The following is a 26,622-nucleotide window of genomic DNA, read 5'->3' as shown; positions in this document are numbered from 1 at the left end:
GGCATGAAGATGTGCATTATTCCCAAGGGGAATAACGTGGCATGAAAATGCATGGGGAGTTTTGCATGCTTCATTGCTGCAGACAGAACTGAAGGACCGTGGAGGACACCACACGTGGCTCAGTCCCACTCACGCGACCCCGGCAGCACGCTGCAGCCAGGCTTCAGCTCCGAATGGAAAGAGCTTGCTGGCTGGGGAGCAAAATGGTGTTTGGGCAGTGTGGGCAATCAGAACCTGAAAAGGGATCAAGCAAAAAGCTTCATATCTGACATTACCATACATTCTTCTTCAGTTCTAGTTTCAGTATCTCACTTCCTGAAATAGGTGCTCACGTTACCTACCTGAATTTGGCAATTACATTCTCTTTCTCAAGGGTGAACTTTGAGAGATAAGATATAATTGAACTAAACCTAAAATCACTTACTGGAGAATTAATATACAATGTACTTTTCGTGAATACATTCTCCTACTTCTTATGCTAACTGCACAGTCAAGCTTAGCAAGTTTGCTAATGTCATAATTGTGTAAGGTGCTAAAGGGAAGTAAGATTAACATTCCCAGGTACAGATTTCAAGGCAGACCAAAGGCTTTACTATTTTGGTTACTCAGTCATTAGTAAGATCATCATTTGTATTTCCAAATCACTGCCATTTTAAAATAATCTGTAGGATAAACAGAATACAATGTCAGAAATCCTAAAGAAAACAAGCATGCGGAAGAATAGGTGAATAGACCTACGCTACAGCAGTGAACCTAAGAGACATAGTAGCCCAGTCTTGGTTCCCCAGCATTACACATCTCCACTGAGCCCATCCTCTTGCACTGAGGCTGAGCTCTGCTCTACAGCTGCACAAAAAGTCCAGGCTTTCACTCAAACCCAGTCTCCCTTCTAGCCGTGCCTCTCTGTGAACACAACACTCTAAGACAGCAGCATTATAAATTTTAACTCTGGCAAAAACTACCAGCTTATATCCCTGTCAGACAAACAGTGACAACTTCCCATAAATGTATGCCTGAATGCTGAGGAAAGGCATATGTTTGTCAGCAACATATTCAGTAGTCACGTAATTTCAATTACATGTCCCACTTCCTTCTGGTTTATTTCTTGTAGAATTACTCCCTTTTAAAGAAGGCTAAATAAAAGCAGGCAGCTTTTATCATCTCATTTCTCTTCAGCATCACTAATTTGCCTGTGACAGATCTTTTGCAGTGACACAATCAATAGTAAAAGAGTAAAACCTGGATCACTGTACATTAACATGTATCTGCTGGTTAAGCTAAAATAATCAGCTTTCTCCTCTGACATTCAGTACCAAAGCCATAGGTTCTGCAAGCAACACTTGTTTGCAGAATTCAAACATTCCTCAGCTTATTTCCACTAACAGATTCATCAACAATTTTGCCAACTCTGTCATTAAAACGACCACTCCCATGTATTGCCCTATTTTAAGCAGGGTACAACAAAGTATTCCAAGCAATCTAAGAACAATTTTTGTGCCAGGAGAGTTCTGCATCGTGAGACAAATTCCCATGCTGCACTCTTGCTGATAAGAAGACCATAGTTTGAGACATGAGCCAACCAACTACTGCTGAAGTTGGACTGATGCAAAAATACTTATCTGGCAGTAGGAATATTGCTCCTCTAAACAACTTCAAAAGTCTTCTGCAGAGACCACAAGGGAAGTATGTACTGATAAAACATTTTGTTTTTACCTACAAGTATGTTTTTAGTGGATACTTTTTTTTTTTTTTTTTTTTTTTGCATATGGAAGTCAATATTTATGTACATTTACCCCGCAGCTTTCAGCAAACTTTGTCTTCAAAGACATTAGAAGATTGAAAGATCTATAACAGAGCAGATAAAACACATGCAAGTGATGTTGAGCCTCTAGTTGTAAAGGGATAACAATCAAAACTGCACACTAAATTATTCATGCTGCTCTGTAAGAAAGCAGCTGTTGTTTCTACTCAGGTTTGTTGATTTTTCTTTGAAGTGGAGGAAGAAAAGAGATGCACGCTACTGTGTTTGACTGCATCTAGTTCTATTCTAAAGACTTCACAAGACATTTGCAAAAGTGCTTTTCTTATTCAGACATTTTCTCTGCAAAATTTAATTTCTGATGCCTTTGTTGCCTAATTTGTGTGGGAAAGCAAACTGGTGACACACAATGCTCTGAGCAACATAATTACATAATAAAGCCAAGCATGGCTTTAAATAGACTTTCTTCTAAATATACCAGATGCCTTGAAATGAACACAACAATTCTGTGCAGCTGTGCTTTATGAGACAATAACACCTGCAATTCTTTCAAGATGCTACGAAGCACAAAGCACTCAGCACTAATACACTGTGTGCTAGACCACGTCTCAAGAGACCATTAATGATGCCTCTGTCTGTGGCACAGCGCTGAGATGACATGTGTGCTTTTAAATGCTGAAGTAACAGAACTGTAGGAGTCTCTCAGTGGGAAAAAATGTCCTATGACTGATAACTGTACCTATGAATTAGTCAGTCAGAGGGAGTGGACTTTAAAAATACCTGAAAAGCACCATGCAACAAAACACAAAAGTGTTCAAAAGACAAGTTAAACATGGAAACATAAAAAAGTTAAATATTTCAAAAAGATTATCTTTAACTACTAGCAAATAGTTTTAAGATCAATTTTCTACATTTTAGATCTTCCTTTTACACTAAGAAGATTTTGTATGATGAAAGAGCCCAAAGCCAGAACTTTTAGAAAAGCATGTCAATGTTCATAAACATTGGAACAACCAAAAAAGGATTTTCCCTATAAAGTGAACCAAGTGCAAATCTGTCTTGAAGTATGAAGCAGCCTCCGCATAAAGATGTTTAAGCTTACATTAAGATGAGGAAATGTAACAGTTTGAATAAGAATCACTATCACCACAGTATTTCTTATATAATAAACAGTGCTCCATAGTTGAGGCATTTTGCAGTGATATCAGGAAATAGAAGTGATGCTTATAAGCTCTGCTTCATAGATTATGGAGAAATGATGGATAGTTACATATATTGCTATATAAACTCACTGGATCTGAAATAAAGCACAAACATGAATTCTTAACTCCTATGTCTTAAGAATTTCATAGTGCTGAAAGCATGTGACTATGAAACTCTTCAGAAAACCATTTTACTTTCAGAAAATGAACATGTTTTTACTACCTGCTTCTTTTACAGAGAAGAAAACAACAAACAAAAAACCCCAACACCACAGCTGCACTGATACAACATAAAAATAAGGTTAAATTAATAGGAACAGAATAAAAATCCCCAACTCCTGAAGTAAGAAAGCAAGCATGCAGAACAGCTGAATAAACCTACACTATAGCAGTGAACATAAGAAACATAGTAGCCCAGTCTTGATTTCCCAGTGTTACTCATCTCCATCGAGTCCATCCTCCAGTGCTGAGGCTGAGCTCTGCTCTACAACCACACAAAGGCTCTGGGCTTTTGCTCGAACCCAGACTCCCTTCCAGCTAAGCCTGCTGTGAATGCAACACCAACGCAGCAGACAATTAAATTGAACTTGAGCAAAACTCGTTAACCCCTCAGCTGATGCTTACTAGAGGGCTTTTTTCTCCCAAGCTAATTGTTGATATTAGTTTAAAAAGAAATCATGAGAAAAAGTGTAGTTAGATAACCTGAAGTATGTTCCCCAAACCAAGTTCTGCTCAATAGATCAGTGTTTTGTTTATTTGTGATACGAAGAGAAATTTTTATTTGTACCTCCTAACAAAGAGAGTTATGTGTAAATAAATGTAACATCTAGATGAAAACATTACATAGGTTAGGCTAAAATTAATTCATCATTTGCTCTGCACAGTAGATGAGAGTAATTAAACTTGTTCATGCTTCTCTGAACATTTATCTATACTGGCAACGTGACTTGTTTGGCTCGATACACATTTCCATCACCACGGAAAGCCATCTCTTTAACTACTGCCACAGAAGTAAGACCAGAGCAAAGTTATATTCCTTCTTAATGCATAAATATCAGTCAACAGGAAAAGAAACGCACTGTGAGCAATCCAACCCTAAGGAATTTTGTGACTCATGCCCTTGGAGTGTACTTAATGCAACAAAAATGTTAGTAGATAACTAACAGGAATTACTGCTTATCATTTCAAAACTAGTTGCTTTTCTTCCCTTCATAAGGCCCAGTAACAGAAATAAAGTCCTAATCCAATAAAAATAATGCAGTGTATGACGTCTGGAATTATTTGAGGACAGCCTCCCATTTTTCTGTTTCAAAGTTTATAACACAAAGGGTATACCCAGATAGAATCTTTCAAATCATAACCTCCAGATCACTTATACTCAATGGACAGCTTGCTGCAGGCTTCCTGAGAGAGAAGGTCAAAGAGCACTGTCTACAGTCCTGGTTTCCATCTGATAGCTTGTTTTAAGAGACAGGCAGAAGTACATGGCATTAATAAAGTATGCTGACATTAATTCTATAGAAAGTTAAGTTCCAAACACTGAAACTGCTGATAGGAAGTAATCTCACCAGTAATCATGAGTGGGAAAAAAAAATAAAAATAAAAGAACAATGAGAATTAGAAAGCAAAACAACAGCATACAAAAATTTCTTTACTATAACACCTGTCAGGATGTTTTCTGAGAACTGGCTTAAAATGTGGTAGAAACACAAGAAATAAAAGACAAGTAAAACAAATAATGGAAATGGTAGCTTAGAACTTCATTTATCTGGTTTTTACATCAACTCTATTGGTTGAGGAATCTTATAACCGTTGCTACCATTTGAGTAATCCACAGAGAATAAAGTACTGCACTTACCTTGTTACAGACAGAAAAGCTGGATTATGTTTTACTTTTCTGACGAACAAAGAGTCCCAGCTAAACAAAATCCTTGCAGCACTGCACAACCATCAACATTCATCTACCTGGTATGTCAAGCTCACAAAATGGTTAGTTAAAATGTAAAAACAAAATCACCTGCAGAGCAATCGTGGTATTCTTCGCAGGATATTTCCCCACCAGTCCTTGTTCTTTGCGTTTCTTGAATTTCCTAAAGTAGTCCTGTATCAGGAAGGTGGCATAGAACTTCCCCACGGTTACCTCATCATCTAAATGAACAGACCAGACAGATCTCTCCCAGGTCAGCACATTTGGCAATAGCCTGTACACTCATATCTGATTTGGGGGAAGAAATGTGACGGGTGCAATAGGCACTACACTTTCACCTTACAGTAATGGGACCTCTAGCTAGCTTAAAGCAATGTTTTAGCAAGCAAGTTATGCTCAGTCAGTCAAGCGGACTCATCCTTAATAAAGAAGAAAATACAACACTTTACCAAGTCTCACGTACCTGTGGGTTAGTTCACGTAAGTTTCTAACAAAACCATCAGCACGTTTGTATGTGCATAGCAACTGAAATATTGTCTTTCATTAGTTGAAATAAACGAATTAAAACAAGAGTTTCTGTGACTTACACAAGAGTTAGTCTATACAAAAAGTCCTGCTTACAATATCTCATTTTTTATTCCTGCTGCTACAAATTTTCTTGATCAGTGTATTAATATGCTATTTTTGTAATTACATGAGGACTTTGACAACCTTATAGGTTGCTTTGCTATGTACTTTCTTAACATCTTCCACTTTGAATTGGCTGTGTATCCCAGATAAACAAGTTGGGCTGTATCTTTTGCTCTCTCACTGTCACCCAAGAAAGCTGACTCTAGACTGAAATCTCACTGTCTTTACAATTTCACACATTTTTTCTTGCTTAAGTGAAGATTTGGTCCCTTGCCACCTCCCAGTCAGGTGGTGATAAAAATGAATATGAAACACACATGGTGCTTCCCCATATTATTGTATTGTACCACCTCTGAAACGCTGATAGACAGGAAAATAATTCATGTCAATTAATTTCGTGCAGTTCAATAGATACACAGACAGTAGGTGCAGTAAAAAAAAAAAAACAACAAACATTTTCTAGAGTCACTATTGTGAAAAGAATCCAAATTTCAAAGTTTTCAAAGTTCAACGGTACCCTACAATACCAAAATCTCCTAGTTTGTAGCATGTTCCATTCAATCATTCAGCTGTGTGAGTTTGATCTCCTGACATGTAATATGCTTGCCAGAAAATTAGGAATAGTTTTCTATTCAAAAACATTGCTTTTGTTCTCACACACTTCTTTCCCCCAGAGCTACATGGCATGAAGCTAGCTGTTTCTCTGACTGCTGTGTTGCCTACCCTCCATATTTTGGCAGTATCAAGACAGCTATTTGCAACTAGCAGGGTAGAGCTCTACAGAAAGGAAGCCCCTGGCAGGGCCCACATCCTGACAGTAAGTCCCAGTCACCCCACTCACCACACAAGGGTGCTTACATACTTTGGGATCTGGGTTACACTGTCATGACTTGCTTGGTTGCACACAGAAAATCTAATGTGCTCATATATATTTTAACATATCTTTGTTAGAAGAAAAATCCTATTACTTTTTTTTTTTTTCAAGTTTTATCTCAATTGTTTTTTCTCTCTAATGAAGATTTAGTACAGACCTGAGAGGTATCTTCATTTGCTTTGTTTGCCTTTATTTCTTACCTATGAACACATCTTGTTAAACAAGATTTTCCCCTCTCAAGTGATTTTTTTAAAGTGACTGACATTTACTGTAACATCATACATTAGTGTTTGAATAAAACATTCTCCTTGTGTTTTAGCTTTATCAATAATCTGTCCCAATGTATCTCACTAATAATTGTTAACAGTATTTTTACCTGTATTATCACAGTTTTCGCTAATTTAAACATTATTAACTTTCTACTTTTTATGACCTGCTTTCAAGTCAATAAAAAGGATGGGCGAAATCCAATTTGTATGTAAAACTGTTAAAACTTATTTGTGTCTCTGTGACAAAGTGAATCCTCAGCATTCAAAACAAGCTCCCTCCAGAGTTCTCTGGATGTATTTCACTAGAATTTATGATGTAGGCTATATGCATGTGACAAAGCTTTAATTTGAGGAAAATTGCACCAGGGATGTATTCTCCCAACGTTTTATTTTTTAAAGGTATCAGAGCAAAACAAATTATAGTAATTGCCTTGAAATGTCTTGGGCTGGAAGACCAGCCTGTCACGGGAAATGTCTTTGCACATTAGTGTGTCTGTTCTGCCAAATACAGACATTCTTCAAGAGCTGCCTACAGTTCTCTTCCTTCCACTGGGAAGTAAGGACTCCATAGCTCACAAGAAAAGCTCCCCAGTGTCTCGATTCAGTCTCAACAGTAGAAAAGCTTTTTTACTGACTCCCCAAATCTAATTTTTAATCTTTTGTGTGAGCATTTGTTTTGATGCTCATCTGTGATGTCTGTTGGAGGCTTCTCTGGAGCCTAGTGGTCTTTTGTATTCAGAAGAGGTCTCTTATAAAGTATCTGATCTAAACTTGCCTTCCTTAGCTTAGCTGAATCCATTCATTTCTGCAATGCATCCTTGGTCAAATTCCCCAGATGAGCCTTTCCCCATCCTTTGTGTTATTTTGTTTCAACTATTTGAACAGAACTCTTTGAGGAAGTGATATAGCAAATGGCTCCTAGAAAGAACACGCACATAGAAGTGACAGACTCGATAAAACATACACTACCACAGGTTGCACTTAGAGCATGTCTCAAGACAGGCTATGATTACTGACTGTACCTGAGACAACCATACCTCCAAAGTCTCGGTATGCACAAATGAAGGGCCCTATTAATTGCTGTGGACACACACCAATTTTTTTAATAAACATATTAGTTGAATGCATTACCAGTTTCCTGAATCGTGCATGCCAAAGTCTGTATGTACAAACAAGATGCATGTGTACTTCACAGGCACAGTCAGTTGTATTGCAGACACGTGCACACAAGAACTGAAGCTTGGCCAAGGGGAGCCATCCTTGACACACAGAGCCAGATATGGACAGGGAGGGAGGCAGCTAAGCGTAACTGACCACAGTATCAACAGATCTATAGCTACAATTGGGGACAGCAAAAGGAATCATTTCAGTAGGAAGTTATTGCGGGCAAAAAGTATTAGGCAGGATTAAATGGGCTTGCAGGTGGAGACTGGGGAATTTAAAGAATAGAAAGCAGGTGAATCTTTAGCAGGTGGTATGTCTTTCTCTTACTCCGTAGTCTCCTGAATACATTTATACATTCAGGCTTTTGACTTTCATTCTATGTCCTTGCAAAGCACTTCAGTTTTCCTGAAAATCTGTTGCTAACTCTTAACAGTTTAATTAAATTATATTAATGAGTTATTCAGCCAGTACCAGCACTTAGCTGGCTGCCCATTTCTGGCGCATCTATTTATAATTAAGCAAAAAAAAAAAGATTCTTTGTGGGTTGCTTTCATTCTGCTCTGCAAATAATTGATCTGTTCTCTTTGTGTTCAGGAGGCATGATCACAGGCACATAAAGGATCTAGCACTCAGTAATACCAGCAAAAGTAGTATTTGAGAAAAATATCACGAACAGCCCAATACTTGTAAGTAGATGCGATTCTAGCACAGTGAATTTGGATGCTTTGTTGATTTATATTGGAAACCTGTCTCTTGGCAGACTGTTATTTATCAGCTGTCACTGGTGTTGCTGTCATATGCAATTTTTCTACCGAATATTAAGCTTTGATAAAGACATTTTTTTTCTGTATACTAAGCTATTTTACACTCCTATGGCATATGAATGTAAAATAGCTGTATTCCTCTTTGTGTGTGTGTGTGTGTGTGTGTGTGTGTGTGTGTGTGTGCAGATAGGTTATGCTATTTTCAGTTATTGTCTAAGTCTTAATGCAGAGAAATGAAGTCAAAATGAAATTGAAAATTGGTGAATCTTAAGGACTTTGATGGTTGGACTAGATGTTCTTAGTGGTCTTTTCCAACCTTAATGATTCTACAACTTCCCAAAATGTCTTTGTTTATACTGTAGAAGCCATACAGGTTTTTATCATGCAGTCTGTGACCTAGATTTTCTGCCTTCTACCTACACTGAAGAGCTAAATTTGTGGAAGGAATATTAGCAACGGATTTTAGTATAGCTGAAAGTTAATATACAGCTTATATTCAGCAATGAGATGAGACTGAAGTTAACAGTGAGTTGCTGTGTGAGATTAGTTCTAGGAATGTGATCTTTAAAGATTCTTTATCAGATTGGTTTAGGCAGGCACAGCTCACTATTCTGAAGCATGCATCTCTATTTCAATAAAAAATGTAGGGGAATAAAGTTGGCAAGAGGCAACACCAATTCCATGCCACCACCCTAAAACAGAATTGCTTCAGAATATTCGGAAAGACTCATAGTTGAAAGGAACAGAGGCTGCAGAAAAAGCTCAAGCACATAGTTACAACAATAACAAAGCAATTCATCTATGCCATGCAAGCAACTAGGTGTAAAGCCAAAAACAACAGAGTAGAACACAAAAAAATTGTTTTAAATGTGCAGTATCAGTTCCCCTTTGGATCGTCAAATTTGCTAGATCTTTGTCTTCATCCCCACTACCAGCTGGCAGCCACCACACCAGTAGCACGTGGCTCCCTGCAGCGACCAAGCTAATGCTGCTTCTGGGGGCATGCTGAACAGCGGGGCAGCCAGCATGCTCCTCCTCCCCTAGAGACTGAGAGTGTCACCTTCAGAAAGGGATCAGCCTCCACCACCATCGGGCCTGGATCTTGAGTCTGCTTCCAAACCTGAGTCTGATCAGTCTTGAAAGCTGCTGTAACACTATAAAAGTACAATAAACTACAAAAAATACCAGGTGATTACAGTGGATTGGTATACTGGACGTCCAGATACATCTATCCTGCGTATGAATGGACAGTGCAACAGATCCTGCACCTTTAAAACTTGAAAAAGCAAGTATAATGTCACCTAAATCTATATTATAGCATATTGGTAAAAATGTATATATTGAAAAACTCTAAATATATATATTGCAATATATATATTTAAAACAAATATAACAAATATTTGATGTCATCTCACTGCACGTAGAAACAATATACGTGCCTCATACCTCTTGTAAACACATTGGTATGATCATTTAGATATTTTTTACGTGGGCCATATTCATACCTCAGTCATACTGGCTTAAATCTGAACCAGTTCCATTATGTGTTGGCTGTGGAACTGCTCTGGTTTAAGCTAATGTAACTGAGATAATTTAGCCTCGTGCTTTATCAGTTTAGCAGAAAAAATATTTTTAGTCTTTCAATTAAAATTTTTTTAGTTTCCTCCCAGAAGTATTCAACACATACAAGGACATCAGCTAAAATGCAGTGTACATTGTCAAGTTTAATTAGTAAAAAATACATATTATTTTGCTGAATGCATTGAAATAAAACTTACTTTAGGTTATTCCACTGAATGACTTGAAATTAAGACTAAATTTAGGTCTAATTAGGTTGGGTTTTTTTGGTTTTTTGTTTTTTTTGTCAAGCAAGAAAATAAACATTACATACATTTTCCTCTTTCTTTTTGATCTAAGGAAGTTGTATTAATTTGTCCTACATTTTTTATCTAATGTAACAGGATATAGCAGTCTCTGTATTATTTTGCTATTATTGTTTGTTGTCCTTTAATGACATTATCAAGTTTTACTGATTTTATTTCTTTAATTCCTACCAATCTACAAAGGCCAAAAAGAAAAAAGAGCTTATAGCAAAATTTATCACACTGACCGCCAGCCGGAGGGACAACTTGGTCGAGTAATTTCATGCTAGTTTTCTTCCATATTTTCTTTATAACTGCTCTAAGTTCTTCATTTGCTTGCTCTAGGTTACCTGTGGCAACAAAATAGAGACATAGAGGATGGCAATTATATTTAAATTAGCTGCAATTAATGATCCTTTGGATATTAATTAGCTGTATCTGTATAAAGACTGATAAAGACTGCGAGCATCAGCCTAAGCTCCATGGAGTAGCAGATAAGAACACTACAATAATTAAAGAGAAGAAAAGGTGTAAGAGGATGAACTTCTAAGGGCTTTCAAGTTTGGAGTTCTTCAGGTCAACAGATCTACTCTGGCTCTACTCTGTCACTCCTTAATATTTCTGCATAAATTGTGCAGCACATGACAACTCTGCAAGCCTCACCTTTCCTTATCCAAAGCTGAGCTTTTTTTTTTTTTTTTTTTTTGGGGGGGGGGTCTATTCACAGTAATTTCTCAACTTTGCAGGCTTGCAGGTTCAGCTGAGCATCTTTTGCAGTGCTATTCTTAGCCACAGTGTTGCTTGAGGAGGCTTAATTTGTGTACTGTTGGCAATGGAACTCAAATTCTACTGAGAACAGCAGAAGATGTGAAACAGGAAGAAATGAAAGTAAAATAATAATGACAAAATATATAAAATGAAAGGCAAAATTCCCTTGAACATAACACACTTTCAGGGCTTTTCCCTCTGATGCAAATTACAGAAACCCATTCAGCCCCATCATAACGAGTCTCCACCAACCTGGGGATGTCACCTTCAAGGCTGCAAAAGCCACAATTGCACTAATGTGGGATCCAAGATATTAAGTTAAAGAGCAGTGAGGAGGAAGCATCTTGGTTGAGTAGAAAGGGGAACTCATTCATTCTTAGCAGTACAACTCCTGTTACATAACTGCTACTTGTTTTTAAATGACCAAGTAAAAGCACGCCATAATTTCTAAGACTGCTTAGGCTTTGGCCTCCCTTTATTTTCTAACAAATAATTCTCAGCAAAACAGAATAAAAACCAAAGCAAACCCACTGAGACTTAAGGAGCCTTACTCATGTTCAACAAAAGTAATAATTTCTTGTTTTTCCTCATTGCACTTTCTGACAAGTGCAATAAGGGCTTGGCAGATAGGAACCTTACCTTCTGTTTTTATCTTTAGAGCAGTCCTAACCAAAGCAAACAAAGTAGCATTGAACATGACGGTTCCATCACTATTTAGTGGCATATTCATGGCTACTAACCTCTGTGAAGGAGAAAAAACACTTTGTCAGAAAAAAAGAAAAAATACCTTCTGTAACTTTCACTTCTGAAAAGGCGACAGAATCAAATAATACCACTGAGAGACACAACATTATAGTACTCTTCAAAAAACACTGAGCCTTCTATCCCAGCTGTCTGTGATAAACACCACCATCACCTATTTCTGATACTAATGACTTGGATGCTTCTACCAAAGCTAGAACTCCCAATAGTTTTCATGGGTTTTGGCACTCCTTTTGACCCTAGTGTTTCATATACCAGCTTGGCTATTCATAATACAAATACAGTAAATTCAAAGCACAGTGCTGTTGTGAGGATCCTTTAAGGTGCAATCTGATTCCTACTGAAACTGCTAAAACTAGAACACCCGTAGTTTTGAATTCCTTAAATAATATAATAAAGCAACTTTGAGTAGCTTTTCAACTTCCATATTAAAATGCAATTGTCATACAAATTACACATTGTGCCTAACAAATTTTACTTTATTTTAAATTTCTGTTAATTTTCAGTTTTCTCACTCATTTCTGCATATTATTTGGATATTATTCATTTCTGCAAGGTTTATCATCATCCCTTCTCTTCCCTTCAATGTCAATTCTATGTTTCATGTGAAGCCAAATGTTCCATGAATGCACCTGGACAAATACTTTATGAAAACTAAATTGTGAACTAAAGTAAAGTACCACTTTCTCCCTCGGATCTAAAAGAAACCAGAAACGGGGTCACCGTCAATGTTGGGTTGAATTAGTTCATATATATCACAATAAAAGACTAATGACAAACATACAGACCAACTCCTTTTATTTTGGTGTTCTGCCAAGAATTTTATGTTGGCAATAAATTCAAATGATTACAATGAGAGAAATGACACTGGTATTGCTGGTTTAAGTCAAGCCTGCAGAAAACTGGGAAAACTAGAGTGGAGATCTTGTGAATAAACAGAATTACTGTACAGACACAAGTGTTTGGTAGAGTTGAACAAACGAATGTTTAACAGTGAAAGAAACCTACAAAGAAAAAAGCAGAACCTACCTTGCAGGCCACTCGGTGAGGGCATAATTTGCCAAAACCAAGTGGTGGCTGAATGCGTCTCAGTAACGTAACCACATCAAGATGCTTTATCCTTCCCCTAGAACCAACACACATCAATTACCAAATATACATACGTTCTCAAAGCATACACTGTGCTCTGCTTTCAAGCAGAGCATTCTTATTTTTAACAGATAAGTTCTACCAGATAAATGGTTTAACTTACTTTGCTTCAGGATCATATTCTGACCATATCCTTTTGAACTCATCCAAATGATGAGGACCCAGAATGGACCAGTCACGTGTCAAATAGTCAAAGTTATCCATAATGACAGCCACAAATAAGTTTATTATCTAAAAAGCAATTAAGAACACATGTCTACATTTAATTTTTTGAAGCGCAAATATTTTCAATAAATAACTGTATAAGGTAGGAGGTGCAGAATTCAAGCACTTAAATAAATTCATCTTATAAATAATGATTTTTGGCAAATACTACGGAATATCACAGAAAATACTTGCTGAAAATTCAACTGCCCAATTGGAACTCTATCATGCAACCAGATGAGAAGAGTATGATTCTGCTGTGCAGTACTCAATCTTTGACATAGGCCGCTCAATGTTTTTGTTTCTCTTCCTTGACTGGCCAGACCAAAGAATACAACATTTGAGTGACACATTGCATATTTGTATTCATAAGATTCAGTGACATGCCAGTGAGATTTCTGCATATGTTTCATTAACATAAGAGATGACACTGGACAGTTATGTTTACAGTGGTTCAGGAGTCTGTTCAATCAATCTCCTTTTGCCAGGAGAACAGAACTGTGAATATAACAAATCAACCAGCCAAGGCACCTGCAATGGGGAAAAACGTATTTCAGAGACTACTGTAGAACAAATAATTAATTATGCCATGGATTAGGAAGAAAGTTTATAGTTTAAATCTTGTGCCACAGTTGGAACACACCTGTAGAGACGCATACAAGTTCTGTGAAGTTTAAATAATACTGATATAGCATTACTAAGTCAAATGAACTGCAGTTTCATTACTAACGACACTTAATGGCATTACCGAAAACAGACATGACATAACAGCTGGTGAAAAGATGATCACCTTAGCTTTCAAATGTGCAAGCAACCACTTCTGGCTTACAGGGAGGCCTGAGGTCACAAGGATATTTTGTACATGAGAATTTGCTGGTGTGCAGCATAGGATACAGGATCTAGGGGCATGTATGAAAAATAAATCATTGCAAAAATATTTTAGATATGGGATTCTACATTGTTCTCTGACTTCACTGCTGCTTTACTTCAGAAGAAATTCAAAAAGTTGAAACTTATTTCTGATAATAATCACCAGCCGAACTCACCAAAAATGCACAAAGCATATAAAAACTGATAAAGTAAATGATGGCAAAATTGCTTCCACACGTGTATTCTTCCCCTGGATTATAATCAGATTCGGGATCACAGCGTTTTCCAGGCAAACATGCCAGCATGATTTCCTGCCAAGCTTCTCCAGTTGCACACCTTTATAAAATCACAAAGAATGAAGTATTAATTGATCACATGAACTAAAGATGTATTAATTAGTTAAGTTCCAATAAAATGCTTGGAGCTGTACATGTAGAAATGATGAAAACAGATCATAAATACCTCAGAGTAGGAACTAATTCAAAATTATAGGATAGATTTCAAAAATGAGAAGCTTAGACCTAACAGAGCACACTCATGCACCAGAAAGGCTTGCATGTGACAATTTTGCACCCCAAGCCATGATTTACAAGTTAAATAGCTATTGCAGGGCAGCTGTTGTGCACAAAAGTATAAATCTGTCTATAAAGCGTTGATCTTCATTGTGATATGCATATAGAGAACTCCTTCCTCTTATCCCACACATTAATTCAGTTTTGTCTGAGACCTACAGTGAGTATGGAAGAAATGTCACATCATTTCGGTTGAGTCAGGTAACATGCAAAGCAGAAGGCCTGAATGAAACCAAGCAGTGACAGAGCTGTGTGGTGGAATACAGGTGCCCTCTTTCTCCTTTTCCCTGTTCTCCTAGCATCCACCTTTTAAATTCAGAATGATCCACACAAACGGATCACAGAACTCTGTCCACTGGTCAATCTCCAGTACAATCAGTCCTGCTTAGCACTATTAGCTGTACTACTTCTGTGCTCCACGTTATGACATGCTGATATATCTACTTATTAGGACATGGCTTTGATATCTCTGTTAGCTCTGATTTATGTCTGTTATCTCTTGATCTTCTTGTCAAACTTGTCTGCTGTAAAAGAGAACCTTCTTTTTAGAACAGGGTAGAAAATGTAGGAGCCAAGTAGAGATACAGACTCACAGGCACCAGAGTCACAAGATCAAGATCAACACCTCTAGAGGCATGCCTGATCCACATCATTTCCTCCACTTGCTCCAGGGCATTTTCAGAACTCCCAAGACAGGTTTACTCTGCTCTTAACCTCTTTAGTGATGGAGATTCCATAATTCCCCAGGATCACCTATATCAAGAATTTAGCTACCTGTACCGTCAGAACTTTTCACCTACTGCTTATCTGATGCCTCCTTCTGCAAATTACACCCACCACTCACCATCTCTTCACAAAATGTAAAGAACAGTTTATTTTTTCCATCTTTGCAACAGCCTTTCATTTTTTCTTTTCAAACTGTCTAGCTTGATTGGCCTTCCTAAGAATAAAACAAGAGCAAAGTCATTTTTCCTTTTCCCAACACCTGCACAGTGCCATCAGGACTGACTCTATTCAGGCTCCACTGGAAGACAACTCCTCCATGAATGAGCTGTTTCACAAGAGCTGTAATGACTTCAGGCCTATAGCACCTGATTAGAATCCAGTGGATGCTCAGCATACAGTTGCAGACAGTATGTGCTGACGGAATTGTTTCTAACTTAGAAACACATTTAGAGCAAATCCACAGAACAAGTTCTACAGACATTTTTCCCGGACCACCAAAATGTGATGCACCAAGTGAGAGTTCAGGTTTACTCACCTGAAGAGAAGCAGCACAGCTTGGGGGAAAGTTTGAAAATTGTTGTTTCTGTTTATTTGATTGTTGTCTCTCATGGCCACTTTTCCAAACACCTACAGAAAAACAAGATTTTACTTTCATCTTAATGGCCCATACTCTCAGAAACTGTGGTCCCTATAGTCTAGACCAGCTTCAGTACATATGTAAAACACACATGTACTTTCTCTAATGTCCTTATATTTTTCCTGATAATGTAGACGTAGTAAATAATCCATCCATACAAGATAATTCTTAATTTTAATTTGGCATCATTAAATCATTATCACGTCCATATTTCCTCTTGTATTGTAGATGACTATGTATTTGCTTTGATTTGGCACCTATAGTCCTTTGATGGGATTGAAACCCCATTACAATAGGTACTGTGCAAACTTGTAGTAAGAAGTGATTGCTGTCCTGAAAATCTTGAATCTAGGTAGACAGATGTAAAGATGGAAGTCAAAGAATGGAGTCTGAGCACCTTGTCCCAGCCAGAGGTGAAAATGTTCTCCAAAATTAAACTGTAATTCCTTGGTCAAAAAAAGCACTCTTTCTCTCCAAAATAATTAATTGAAATCTTCTTGCAGTACAGTGGAAGTCGTTATTTAATTAGGAGAGATTAATGTTGCTGTGCTCTGCATACATGCAGGTCCCTTGGTTTGGGAACCTTACCACTTTGGGATCAAAATAAAATCTTTTTTATTGTAATGCCTTACTCCAAAAGCAAATCTACACCAAAAAGCCATGTATTTTTTTCATGCATTCATGCATAGCAATAAGCTACACAGTAAATGAAAGAGGAAGGTCACCTCTCAGCAAAACAAGATACTATAAGCACACACCCAGCTCTTCTATCTTTTTTGGACTGTCGAAATCACAGTCAACAAAAGATGTCTACATTAATTTAAAAGCTCTGTCAAATAAATAGCACCACTGTCAAGAGAACATTTCAGAAAGCACCCTGGTAAATAGGTCTCGGGGTAGCCAGCACCGTGCTTTTGTTGAGTGCTAGAAACACCTAAAATTACCTGCATTCCAATGACAGCATAGATGAAGAACAGCATAGCTATCAGAAGAGCAACATAAGGCAGAGCCTAGAAAAGGGACAGGTGAATTGTATTTTAATAATTTCACACCATAATTTCCATTTCAATTCACAAAAATAATTTCTCTGTACATCACAGGCTCTTCCAACATTCTTCTTCCTAGGTGCATGCTTAAAATTTTATCATCTCTTAATAATCTGTCATATGCAATGAATATGAGCTTTGTTGTATTTTAAATTCCTTCTGTCAGTAATCCAGGGGAAAAACCCAACTTTAGCAGTTTTAAATTTTATTTACATTATTGATTCTGCCAGCATCCCATTGAATTACATTAACTTCATGTTCATCACAGTTTTCAGGGGCAAGGTTTCAAATATCTATGTATGAAATCAGTTCTTTCTAAGAAAAGATTAAATTCCTCTTTTTTAGTCACCTAATAAAATGTGTGAAAGTATAAGATCAGTGTGCATCAAATCAAATAATCCTTTAATTTCACAAAAAAATTCCTTTTTAAGGCATATCGAATGCTTTCTATGAAATACTATAGAAATCTCACTGTGGCAGCAAACCTTTATGACAGTGAATGATCCTTGGACTCACAGAAGGAAGCAGCAGGTGAAGTTTCTGGTAGCATTAATATGTAAACGTATTTCTTTGTGCATCATGGACAGAACGAATTTCAAAAGAAATGTTATTTGCACTCCTCAATGTATCGCATCATAAAAACTGGTATGCAAAATGGTTATAAAGCAAATGTAAATAAATTTTGCTAACCTGAAATGACTTAATAAATGTCCACAATAAAGTTCTGATTCCTTCTCCTCTGCTAAGCAGCTTCACCAACCTCATCACTCGGAAAAGACGGAAAAAAGTGATGGAGATTCTCGCGCTGTCTTCGGAGTTCTGAAGAGTATCATGAAGAAGTCAAACCAAATACAAACACAGACATGCAACACTTTCAGAAAAACAACATCAAATGCAGAGGTGGAAGAGGTAAGATTGGAAAATGTATCTTGAGGGCCTTTTCACCTTGATAAGGATGATATGAAAGGAAAAGTTACATGAAGTTACATGCTAAAAACACAGGACCTGTAGAAATGCTTCACACATCACATGCATTTCCAAGTTTTCTGGTTTGTTAATAGGGATCATATTGGGTTTGATTGTAGTAGACTTCAGTAATACATTGACAATGAATGTAAACCACTGCATACACCTTTGTAATAGGACAGTCATGAAAAATACAGAAAAAACTGGTGGAAAATAGAGACATGGTAAAAAGAATAAACTCAAGTAGAGGTAAAACCACTGGGGTCACTTTACTAATCTTACCCCAGACTCATCAGTTGTGACTGTTTCAGTTGGCTTTGGCTTTAAAAAATTAAGAACATTAAATATTAAAATCAAGTAAGAGATCAAAAAAGCAGCTTCACCATAAACAGAAGGACATTTTTCATTTCTAAATGTAAATGAACATCTTTCAACTCTATATTCTTCCATAACAGAACAATAATGCCTTCAGTAAAACCTTCAATTTAGCATTTTACATTGACTGGCTCATGCTAAATCTGCTACTTTAAGACATGTTTAAGAGAGTCAATATGAACTGAATACAAAATTAAAAACTGTCCCCACGTAAGCCAAACAAATTAGCCCTCAGTTTCCACAGGTTGTGTAAAAATGTAGCAGTAAGCCTTAAATACAACTCAAAACCAAAGCTTTGGGGTCAAATCAGCTTTTCAAGTTCTCTGCTGTGCTTTTTTTGAAAGTTAATTATTCCATCGCTGGAATCTAACCATATTCAATGAATTGGGTTTTATATCAAATCAGGAGTTCCTTCAAAGCAAAGTTCACCAATTAATGAGTTACAGAGAGGAGAGAGGCACGTCAACATCTTGATCAGAGCCAAAATTTCTCTTTTTATAATGTTTCTGACAGTCTTTGGAGAAACTGCCCAAGTACCCTACATGGCCAGACACTGAAGTACAGCAGCTAGAAAAGCTTCGTGGGCCAAGTGTCTACGCTTGTTTGTGCACTGACACTCATTGCAGCTTCTTTCAGACCGAATGGAAAAGTCTTCAAAACTTCACAGCATTAGAATGAATGGATTCCTGGAGGTTAGATCCAAGTGATGGGACTTTCTCTCTTGCCCCAAAAGTACATCTTTTCAAAGTGACATTTTTCAACAACTGAGGTTACATATAGTGGCAGTAACCACGATGCCTTCTCAGTGCTGCTTCCAACACTCTGCACATGCATCGAGAACACTCTCAATGCCACTGAGTTAAATCTCAAGCCTTGCTATTAGCTAGAGTGAGATCCAGGGGGAGACAGGAAACAGAAAGGAGATGATTCTTCTGAAAATACAGGCAGTATACACACAAGTGTACGCCTCTTTGCCCAGAGAAACTGCAGATGCCCCATCCCTGGAGGCATTCAAGGCCACTCTGGGTGGGGCCCTGAGCAGCCTGATCCAGCCCTGAGCTGCAGGGACGTTGGATCTGTATGGGTTCATGGTCCCTTCCAACCCAAGTCATTCTGTGATAGTTTCAAAAAAAAGCCCTAAGAATTGGTAGTATTCTACTGAAGCCAAATCATTAGTGGTACATATTAAAAGACTAATTGCTGTATCTATTTTTTATTTTTTTTTTTTGGCCAAGCATACGATAAAGATTTCAAAAGGCACTAATGAGTAAAAAATACCCATTTGTTCAACTATAGGCAATACATATTAAAACATTATCATTCTGCCAGAATTTCAGTATTTTCTGAAACAGTTTTAAAACTGTTTTAGGGATCAACACTAAAACAATGCATGAATGTTAACAAAAGCCCAAATCTCATTGTTACACTTCAGTAAGGAGAGAATTTGTAAAATCAGTGATCACCTCTAAGCTTTGTACACCTTTCTATAAGCAGCGACAAAATGCTAACAATGAAAGAGTTGCTGCATTAGACATTCCCTGCATATTTCAGCAATTTTAAATAAAATAATCAAAATTGAAATTCATGAGTAATAATCACAAACATGACAAATGCCAAAATATCACAGAATGCTTAAACAATCTTACAAAGCTGTCTACCTATACCAATCACAAGTCTGTACTACGTACACATTGCCACTGACTTCTGGTGCAGAAATAATTTCTTCATCTGAAACTTTTAAAGAAAAAGGGTTTCATTATAACTTCTGCACCTGACATTTCATGCATCTGAGACCTGACATTTCATCTTAACCGCTGGTGGCTGACTCGCGCAGAGGTATACAGCCTTTATTGGCAATCAAATTAATTTGCGTGCATTATTTTGTGTTATCAAAAATTAAATAAAGTGTTTCACAGAAAAAAAAAAGCAGATTAAATTATTGTACCTTCAGAAGCTTACACTAAAATAATGAAATAAAACGCTGGATTTTGCATTTGGGTGCATTTCCAACCAGCTTTTATATGAGAAGAATTGGGCTCCAAATAAATTAGGAGAAGTATTGCCATGCATAATGAGATATATAACAACATGATAAGAAGACATTAATCCTGCAGACTTTATGTAGTTTCTTTAAAAAAAAAAAAAAAAAAAAAAAAAAAAAAAAAAAAATCAACAAAAAAACCACTGAAGATCATTGTTAAGATCTCTTGATTTTGTTTTGAAATAAATTCACAAAAGAAAGAATCTGTTAAAAAAAAAAACAACCTTTTTCTGTGTATTACTCATTTAATATGTACTTAATAACCAGTTTTTAAAATGCAGACAAAGATCACATTACCAAAACTGTATGAAAACTGTGTTACCAAAGGTACTCAGGAACAACAAATTTAACAGTCCTTTATTTATTTTGTTGTTGTTGACAGAAGGGAATTGAATATATCTGTGTACATTTCTATTCCTATTCCTCTGCTTCTTTGGCCTATGCATTCCTGACAGCCTGAAGCAATGGCTGACCTGCTGCTGTTGGCCACTGGTCGGCTGTCATATATAAGTGGCAAGAGCAGGCCAGGAAAAACCTTTTTCAACAAAAGGTAAATTGTGCAAAAATGCTGGAACAGGGATAGATGTAGGAAACCAAGAATAAAAACATACTCCTGGTCCCTGAGGAGTTTCTTCTACTGGAGATGAGAACATTCAACTTCTGCCCATTACTGGCTAAGCGTCCTGGGTATTGACATTTTAAAGTGAGTGCATCTGATTTCTTATCCCCTCTGGGATTTCCCTCTGATATTACAGCAGCTTGGCTCATAATAAAAACTTCAACTGATTTAATAAAGTGATAGAGCAGGAAGAAAACAGTATTTGTATTTATTTATAAAGGAAATGTTCATCTGAGAGTTAACATTTGGGTGTGTGTATTTGGCATCAATTACACTAAGATCTCGGAAACTAAAATTAACACAATTTGCAGTAATAGACACATTGACAACAAGGACTGTCTGCTTCCTACAGATGAGGAAAAGACAAACCTAAACACACAATCCTATTCACAATTTCAGTAATATTACTTGACATGTACACACACAAGTAGGGGCACATTATTTTTATGTAGAAGTATTAGAACTGAACAGAGAGAACAGAGACTAGCATAATTATTGTCTATGCTGTCAGCCATGTGCCAGCTGCACCGAGACTACTTCAGCAAAGCACCTCATCTTTATGTGCTTTTACGTCGATTCTTAAATGCTTCAAATAGGCCATTAATCAGTCATGTGTATGCATATATATACACACACACACATATACCTTAGTTGAAGCTCAATACAGCATTTTTCTTCTCCAGACAATGCTCACCCTCAAAAAAGACTAACCAGTGATAAACCAAAAGATGAAAATGTTTGCAGCCTGCTAACCTCACATTTACTGCTGCTTATTAAAAATCTGGCACATTTCCTAAAAAGTAACTCATCTTTCTACTCTTCATATTGCAACTATATTTCCATATAACCATCCTAGCCTTGGAAAAGCCTCACTGTAAAATCTGTGACTGATGTGAAATTGATTGCGTCATGCATTGGAAGCAAACCGTAGTTCTGTGTTTAAGAAAAAAAAATAGACAAGGTGCAAAACAGTGAATATTAGTACACAATTTTGATCAAATGCCTGTTGTTCCTTATTGTGCAAAAGTGTACTAGAGTATGCTAAACAAATATACACATATTGATGATGCAATCATGATTGCAACTACTGCAGGAAACATCCAAATGACAAATATGTGTGTTGACATCAACATACACAGGAAAGCATTCAGGTTGCCAAAATATCTTTAGAAACATGTAAAATATGTGTGCACATGTGTATAAACAGGATCCATTCAGATAGTCATTACTAGGAATCAAATTTGCTATTAAGTAATTTTCTTCACAGCCTTAGTGCTCAGTAAATTCCCTGTTGAATCAAATGCTCATACACATCAGTTAGTAAAAATTTGGAATCAACGTGACTCAAAGTAGATTAAAAAGTACGCGTCATCCTTTGTTAAAGATATTAAATTCATAACTAACATCCATTGCTGACATAGGATATTATTCTCATGGCTGTCTAATAAATATCCCATGGCACAGTATTTAAATTATCAGTATTAATACATCTTTATGGAAGCAACTTTGAAATTTACTTCTACTTCCAAATTAAATACTGCAACACAGAGTAGGTTACACATCACTTGATGCTAATTAAAGCAAACCCCTTAGGTTTAAAGAGATTTATTTACAAAAACCTAAAAAATATTTCCACTGTATTAAACAAATATAAATTACTTATTATTAATTAACAGCAAAGCACAAGATCTAAAGTATGATACTGATGGATAAAGTGGGATTCAAACTGAGCTGCAGTGCTTTTGTTCAAACTTGGATTCCAGAACATCTTAGGGAAGTGGATACAAATTATGAAGGAGTAAGCACCAGCCATCTCAGCTCTACTAGCAGCCTAACAAAGTGACCCACCATCTGCAAGCCAGTGCTATGCACTGCACAGTGCTAAAATGATGATAACAGGTTGGTTCCTTCCTGCCAAATGACAAAATATCCAATTCAAGTTCTGTGACAGACTTTTTGATCATATTGCTATTAACCACTGTTAGCTGTTAACTGTAGAGTAAGCACTGAATGAGTCTCACATGTTTACAAGGCTGAGCTCAAAACGAATAGATTTTCCTGAGGGGATCAGGAAGAAGATAGCAGTGCTCTCACGTTGAGCAAAGAACCTGAATTTTATTCATGCATAATATTATTCCCCAATTGGTTGCACCGATGAATGGTAAAGTGAACTCCCTGCTCCTTTCATGACATTTTGGCAGCACATGAATGGTAAAGGAAAAGAAAATTTAAAAAATGTGAATTAAAACCTCTGTATTTACTACTTTATTTCAATGTGATCATGCCTCTAAGTCATCCAGTACTGGTCATCCAAATGGTTTCTGAACTACCAAATATGAGCTGCAGATAATTTTATCACAATCTGGTCTGGTTGAAACACGACTGAATTTCAGTAAAGAACTTCATAATTAATTCCAAATTTATTTCCATTTCTCTCTCATGTTCTTGAGTATCTTCAACTCCAAGAGAGGACTGGCCACTTACTGTGTGTCACAACCACCACTTTTTCTTTTTTGTTTCTAATTTGAAGGGAACCATTTTTATGACCACACAAGATCACGTGTGTCACATGAAACTTTTAAAAACAATAGGTTACAAAAAAGCCAAAGTAATTACATAGGTTTTAGTAGTGTTTTTAAATTTTGTATTGCTATGCCATATATACACGTTTACTTAAATATACTTGCCTCTAAAAATTTCTAAAAATAAAATGAACATGAAAACCAATTAGGGTCAAAAAAGAACTGTTTAAACAAAGAGATATTAAATGACAGAGTCAAAAGAGAAATCATAGAAAATAAATGTAGCCAAAATATATGTTGCTCTGAGGTGGTTCGTTTTTGGAACTGGTCACTGATCCAGACCTTGAGGATGCTGAGTAATCCTGGAAATTGCTGAACATGTTAAATACACTGATTTTCATGGGCACTGAGAATATTCAAAGCTCAGTAATTTCCTGGTTAGTGTTTGAATGGGACTGGATCAGAAGAATCAGCCTCAAGGCATCATATACTTAAAAAAAAATAAAATAAATAATAGGAAAAACAAAACAAGGCAGAGACATTTAATTTCCAAAATTGAATACCAAAATCAAGGTAATATACAGAAGTTCTACCCACTGACTTGAAAACCTCAGGTTAGATATAAACATATTAAAAATTGCTGGCCTTTGGAATTAGTCTAAATGTACACAGCCAAAATATTGGAACAAGGTCAATTTGATTCCACCACATGACAAAATTATATATTCATCCCTAAAAGAATATTTAATCCATCTCGAGTCTTTCTATACTTTAGGTACTTTCAACTCCTCATTTACACTGATCAACTAAGAGGGTTGCACTCATCCAATTGCAACTGCAGTGCAATCTGTTTTTACATCAGTGCTAGCAGTCAGCACGAGCAGACCACTCACTCAAACAAGGCTGAGCTCCCTCAAAGTATTGTCTATACTTGGAATAGTCATAGGTGCCATTCCATCAGTACTTGCATTATCATTGAAAATAAAGTCCTGTGCACATCCTAGCAGAGCTGTGAATTTCCCAGGATCACTGTTAGTGGGTGGAATGGTTCATTTCCGAAGAAAATATTAAGAAAATCATTCTAAAATACTGAATTTGGATTATACAGATTTACCCAAAACTAATGAAGTAGGAAAAAATGAATAGAATAAGAACAATAAAGTCATAAAAACTTTCAAAATGTCCGTTGCACTCATGTTGAAAATGGGAAATCAAGCCCAGAAATATATCGAAATTGAAATACATTCATCAGTTGCACAAACAAAGCATAAAAAAGTGAAAGACCAGAAACAGACAACACTTAGTACACAAATAGCCTGCTGAGCAGTACTGGGAGACATGAAAGATGAGCCTTTTCTTTACTAAGCATAGCATGAAAAACTAAGAAATGCAGTGCCAGTTCTTGCTGTGGTGTGTGCTGTAGCTGAAGATCAATACGTGATCTCCACTGAGAGCTCAGCAGTGATTAGTTATAAGCAATGCTGCCAAATTAACACTGTCCATGCAGTGTCAAACACAGGGCTAAACACAGGGGCATCACCTCTGATTGCAAAAGTACACACAAACTATTTTTCAGTGGCTGCACAGTTAAGTACATTCTGCAGCTGTTAGGGAAAGCTACTCTAAATTAATAGCATTTTTATGTCCCACATATTATACTTATGTCAGTAGTACTATGAATTGAGATAGCAGGCCATATGCAATTACTTCAGCTCAAAGTCTAAATTCAAACGTTTCTGGAAAAAATAAATCCAAGTCAGCTTTTAAAAATCTGAGCTATGAGCTGCAATTCTACTTAGAAATGTCTCTGGGACAACACCATTCTGTGCTATTGGACTCTCACTGACAGCACAGGTTCCTTCAGTCCACAGATACAAGAAAAAAAATACACATGGCACATATTTCCTCTCTGAATACTTATCAGTTAAATTAAAACTTGTGTTTTATAGTTGTATAAAGCTGTTGATTAATGTTAGAGTATTTTAAAAAAATTGTTCAGAATACTCAATACATAGGGCTTAATACCTACTGGACAATGGCCCCCACTGAGGCTGTGAGTATATCAAAATTTTTCTGCCCTTCTTCTCTACAATATTAGATAGAGATATTGCTAATTATGTTATATTGGAAATTATATTATGTGCAAGTTATTAGACATATTCACATAAGAGCATTAATAGAAACTTCAAAGTTTTTTGAAAGATTTTACATACTTCTTACTTAATTTAATGTCCCCACTGAAAAATAAAAAAATCTCTAGCATGTAGGTTACTAAACCTACGTTAAGAGGAAACTTATGAGCCAGCTCATAAACTGAGGCTGATGTAGAGAAATACACAATCTTTGATTAATATCAAGAAACTATTTAAATTTATGGCTTTCTCTGATCAATCTGTTCTTTGACACACGGGAATAAGTGAATGCTGCACCCTCATGGGCATTTGAGGATAATTTCATTCTGAGAATGAGAAGCAGAGAGGATCTGCAGCACATGGACTACATTAACTGCACCTGGTGAGTGTGTGCTCAGTAAGTATTTTCAGCTGCTGAGTTGGATCCAAGTCTCACCATCTATGGTCTGCCTGTGTGAGTTCATAACAAGTGCTAGAAAGAAGAGGCACTTTCCTCTGAAAACTCAACTACAGAAACATGTAAATATGGAGACCATTGCTCCAGAACAGCTTAGTGGTTTTTGTTTTTATGTTTCAAATATCTTTTTTCTTTTTTACAGCTTTCCTTGTTAAAATCAGCAACTCATACAGAAAGTAGGCAAAAATCAACATTTCCCTATATTTCTGTTAAAATACCTATACTTACAATGGCCTTTAATCAAAACTCTGTTAAAAAGAGAGAGTTTTCAAAGTATCTTAGAAGTAATTTGGATTTCAAAGCATTTGCTGTAGTATTGGGGGAA

The 26,622-nt window shown here is 36.6% G+C and overlaps 1 protein-coding gene across 1 annotated transcript in view; it reads right to left on the bottom strand.

Moving 5' to 3' along the window:
• The window catches only part of CACNA1D (calcium voltage-gated channel subunit alpha1 D), a gene marked incomplete at both ends in the record, with an annotated part of 164,529 nt that overhangs the window by 9,069 nt on the left and 128,838 nt on the right, over nt 1–26,622 (bottom strand). The window contains 10 exons of the mRNA XM_079540594.1: nt 4,979–5,109; nt 10,700–10,801; nt 11,859–11,961; nt 13,011–13,107; nt 13,234–13,361; nt 14,381–14,540; nt 16,038–16,129; nt 17,084–17,149; nt 17,876–18,004; nt 18,434–18,472. Coding sequence (XP_079396720.1) covers nt 4,979–5,109; nt 10,700–10,801; nt 11,859–11,961; nt 13,011–13,107; nt 13,234–13,361; nt 14,381–14,540; nt 16,038–16,129; nt 17,084–17,149; nt 17,876–18,004; nt 18,434–18,472 — 1,047 coding nt within the window. The remainder of the gene's footprint in view (nt 1–4,978; nt 5,110–10,699; nt 10,802–11,858; nt 11,962–13,010; nt 13,108–13,233; nt 13,362–14,380; nt 14,541–16,037; nt 16,130–17,083; nt 17,150–17,875; nt 18,005–18,433; nt 18,473–26,622) is intronic.

The sequence above is a fragment of the Tetrao urogallus genome (assembly GCF_951394365.1).
Source record: "Tetrao urogallus genome assembly, chromosome: 10".
Taxonomy (NCBI): Eukaryota; Metazoa; Chordata; class Aves; order Galliformes; family Phasianidae; genus Tetrao; species Tetrao urogallus.
Note: the sequence above shows the minus strand (reverse complement) of the source record. Positions and strands in the feature narration are given on the sequence as shown.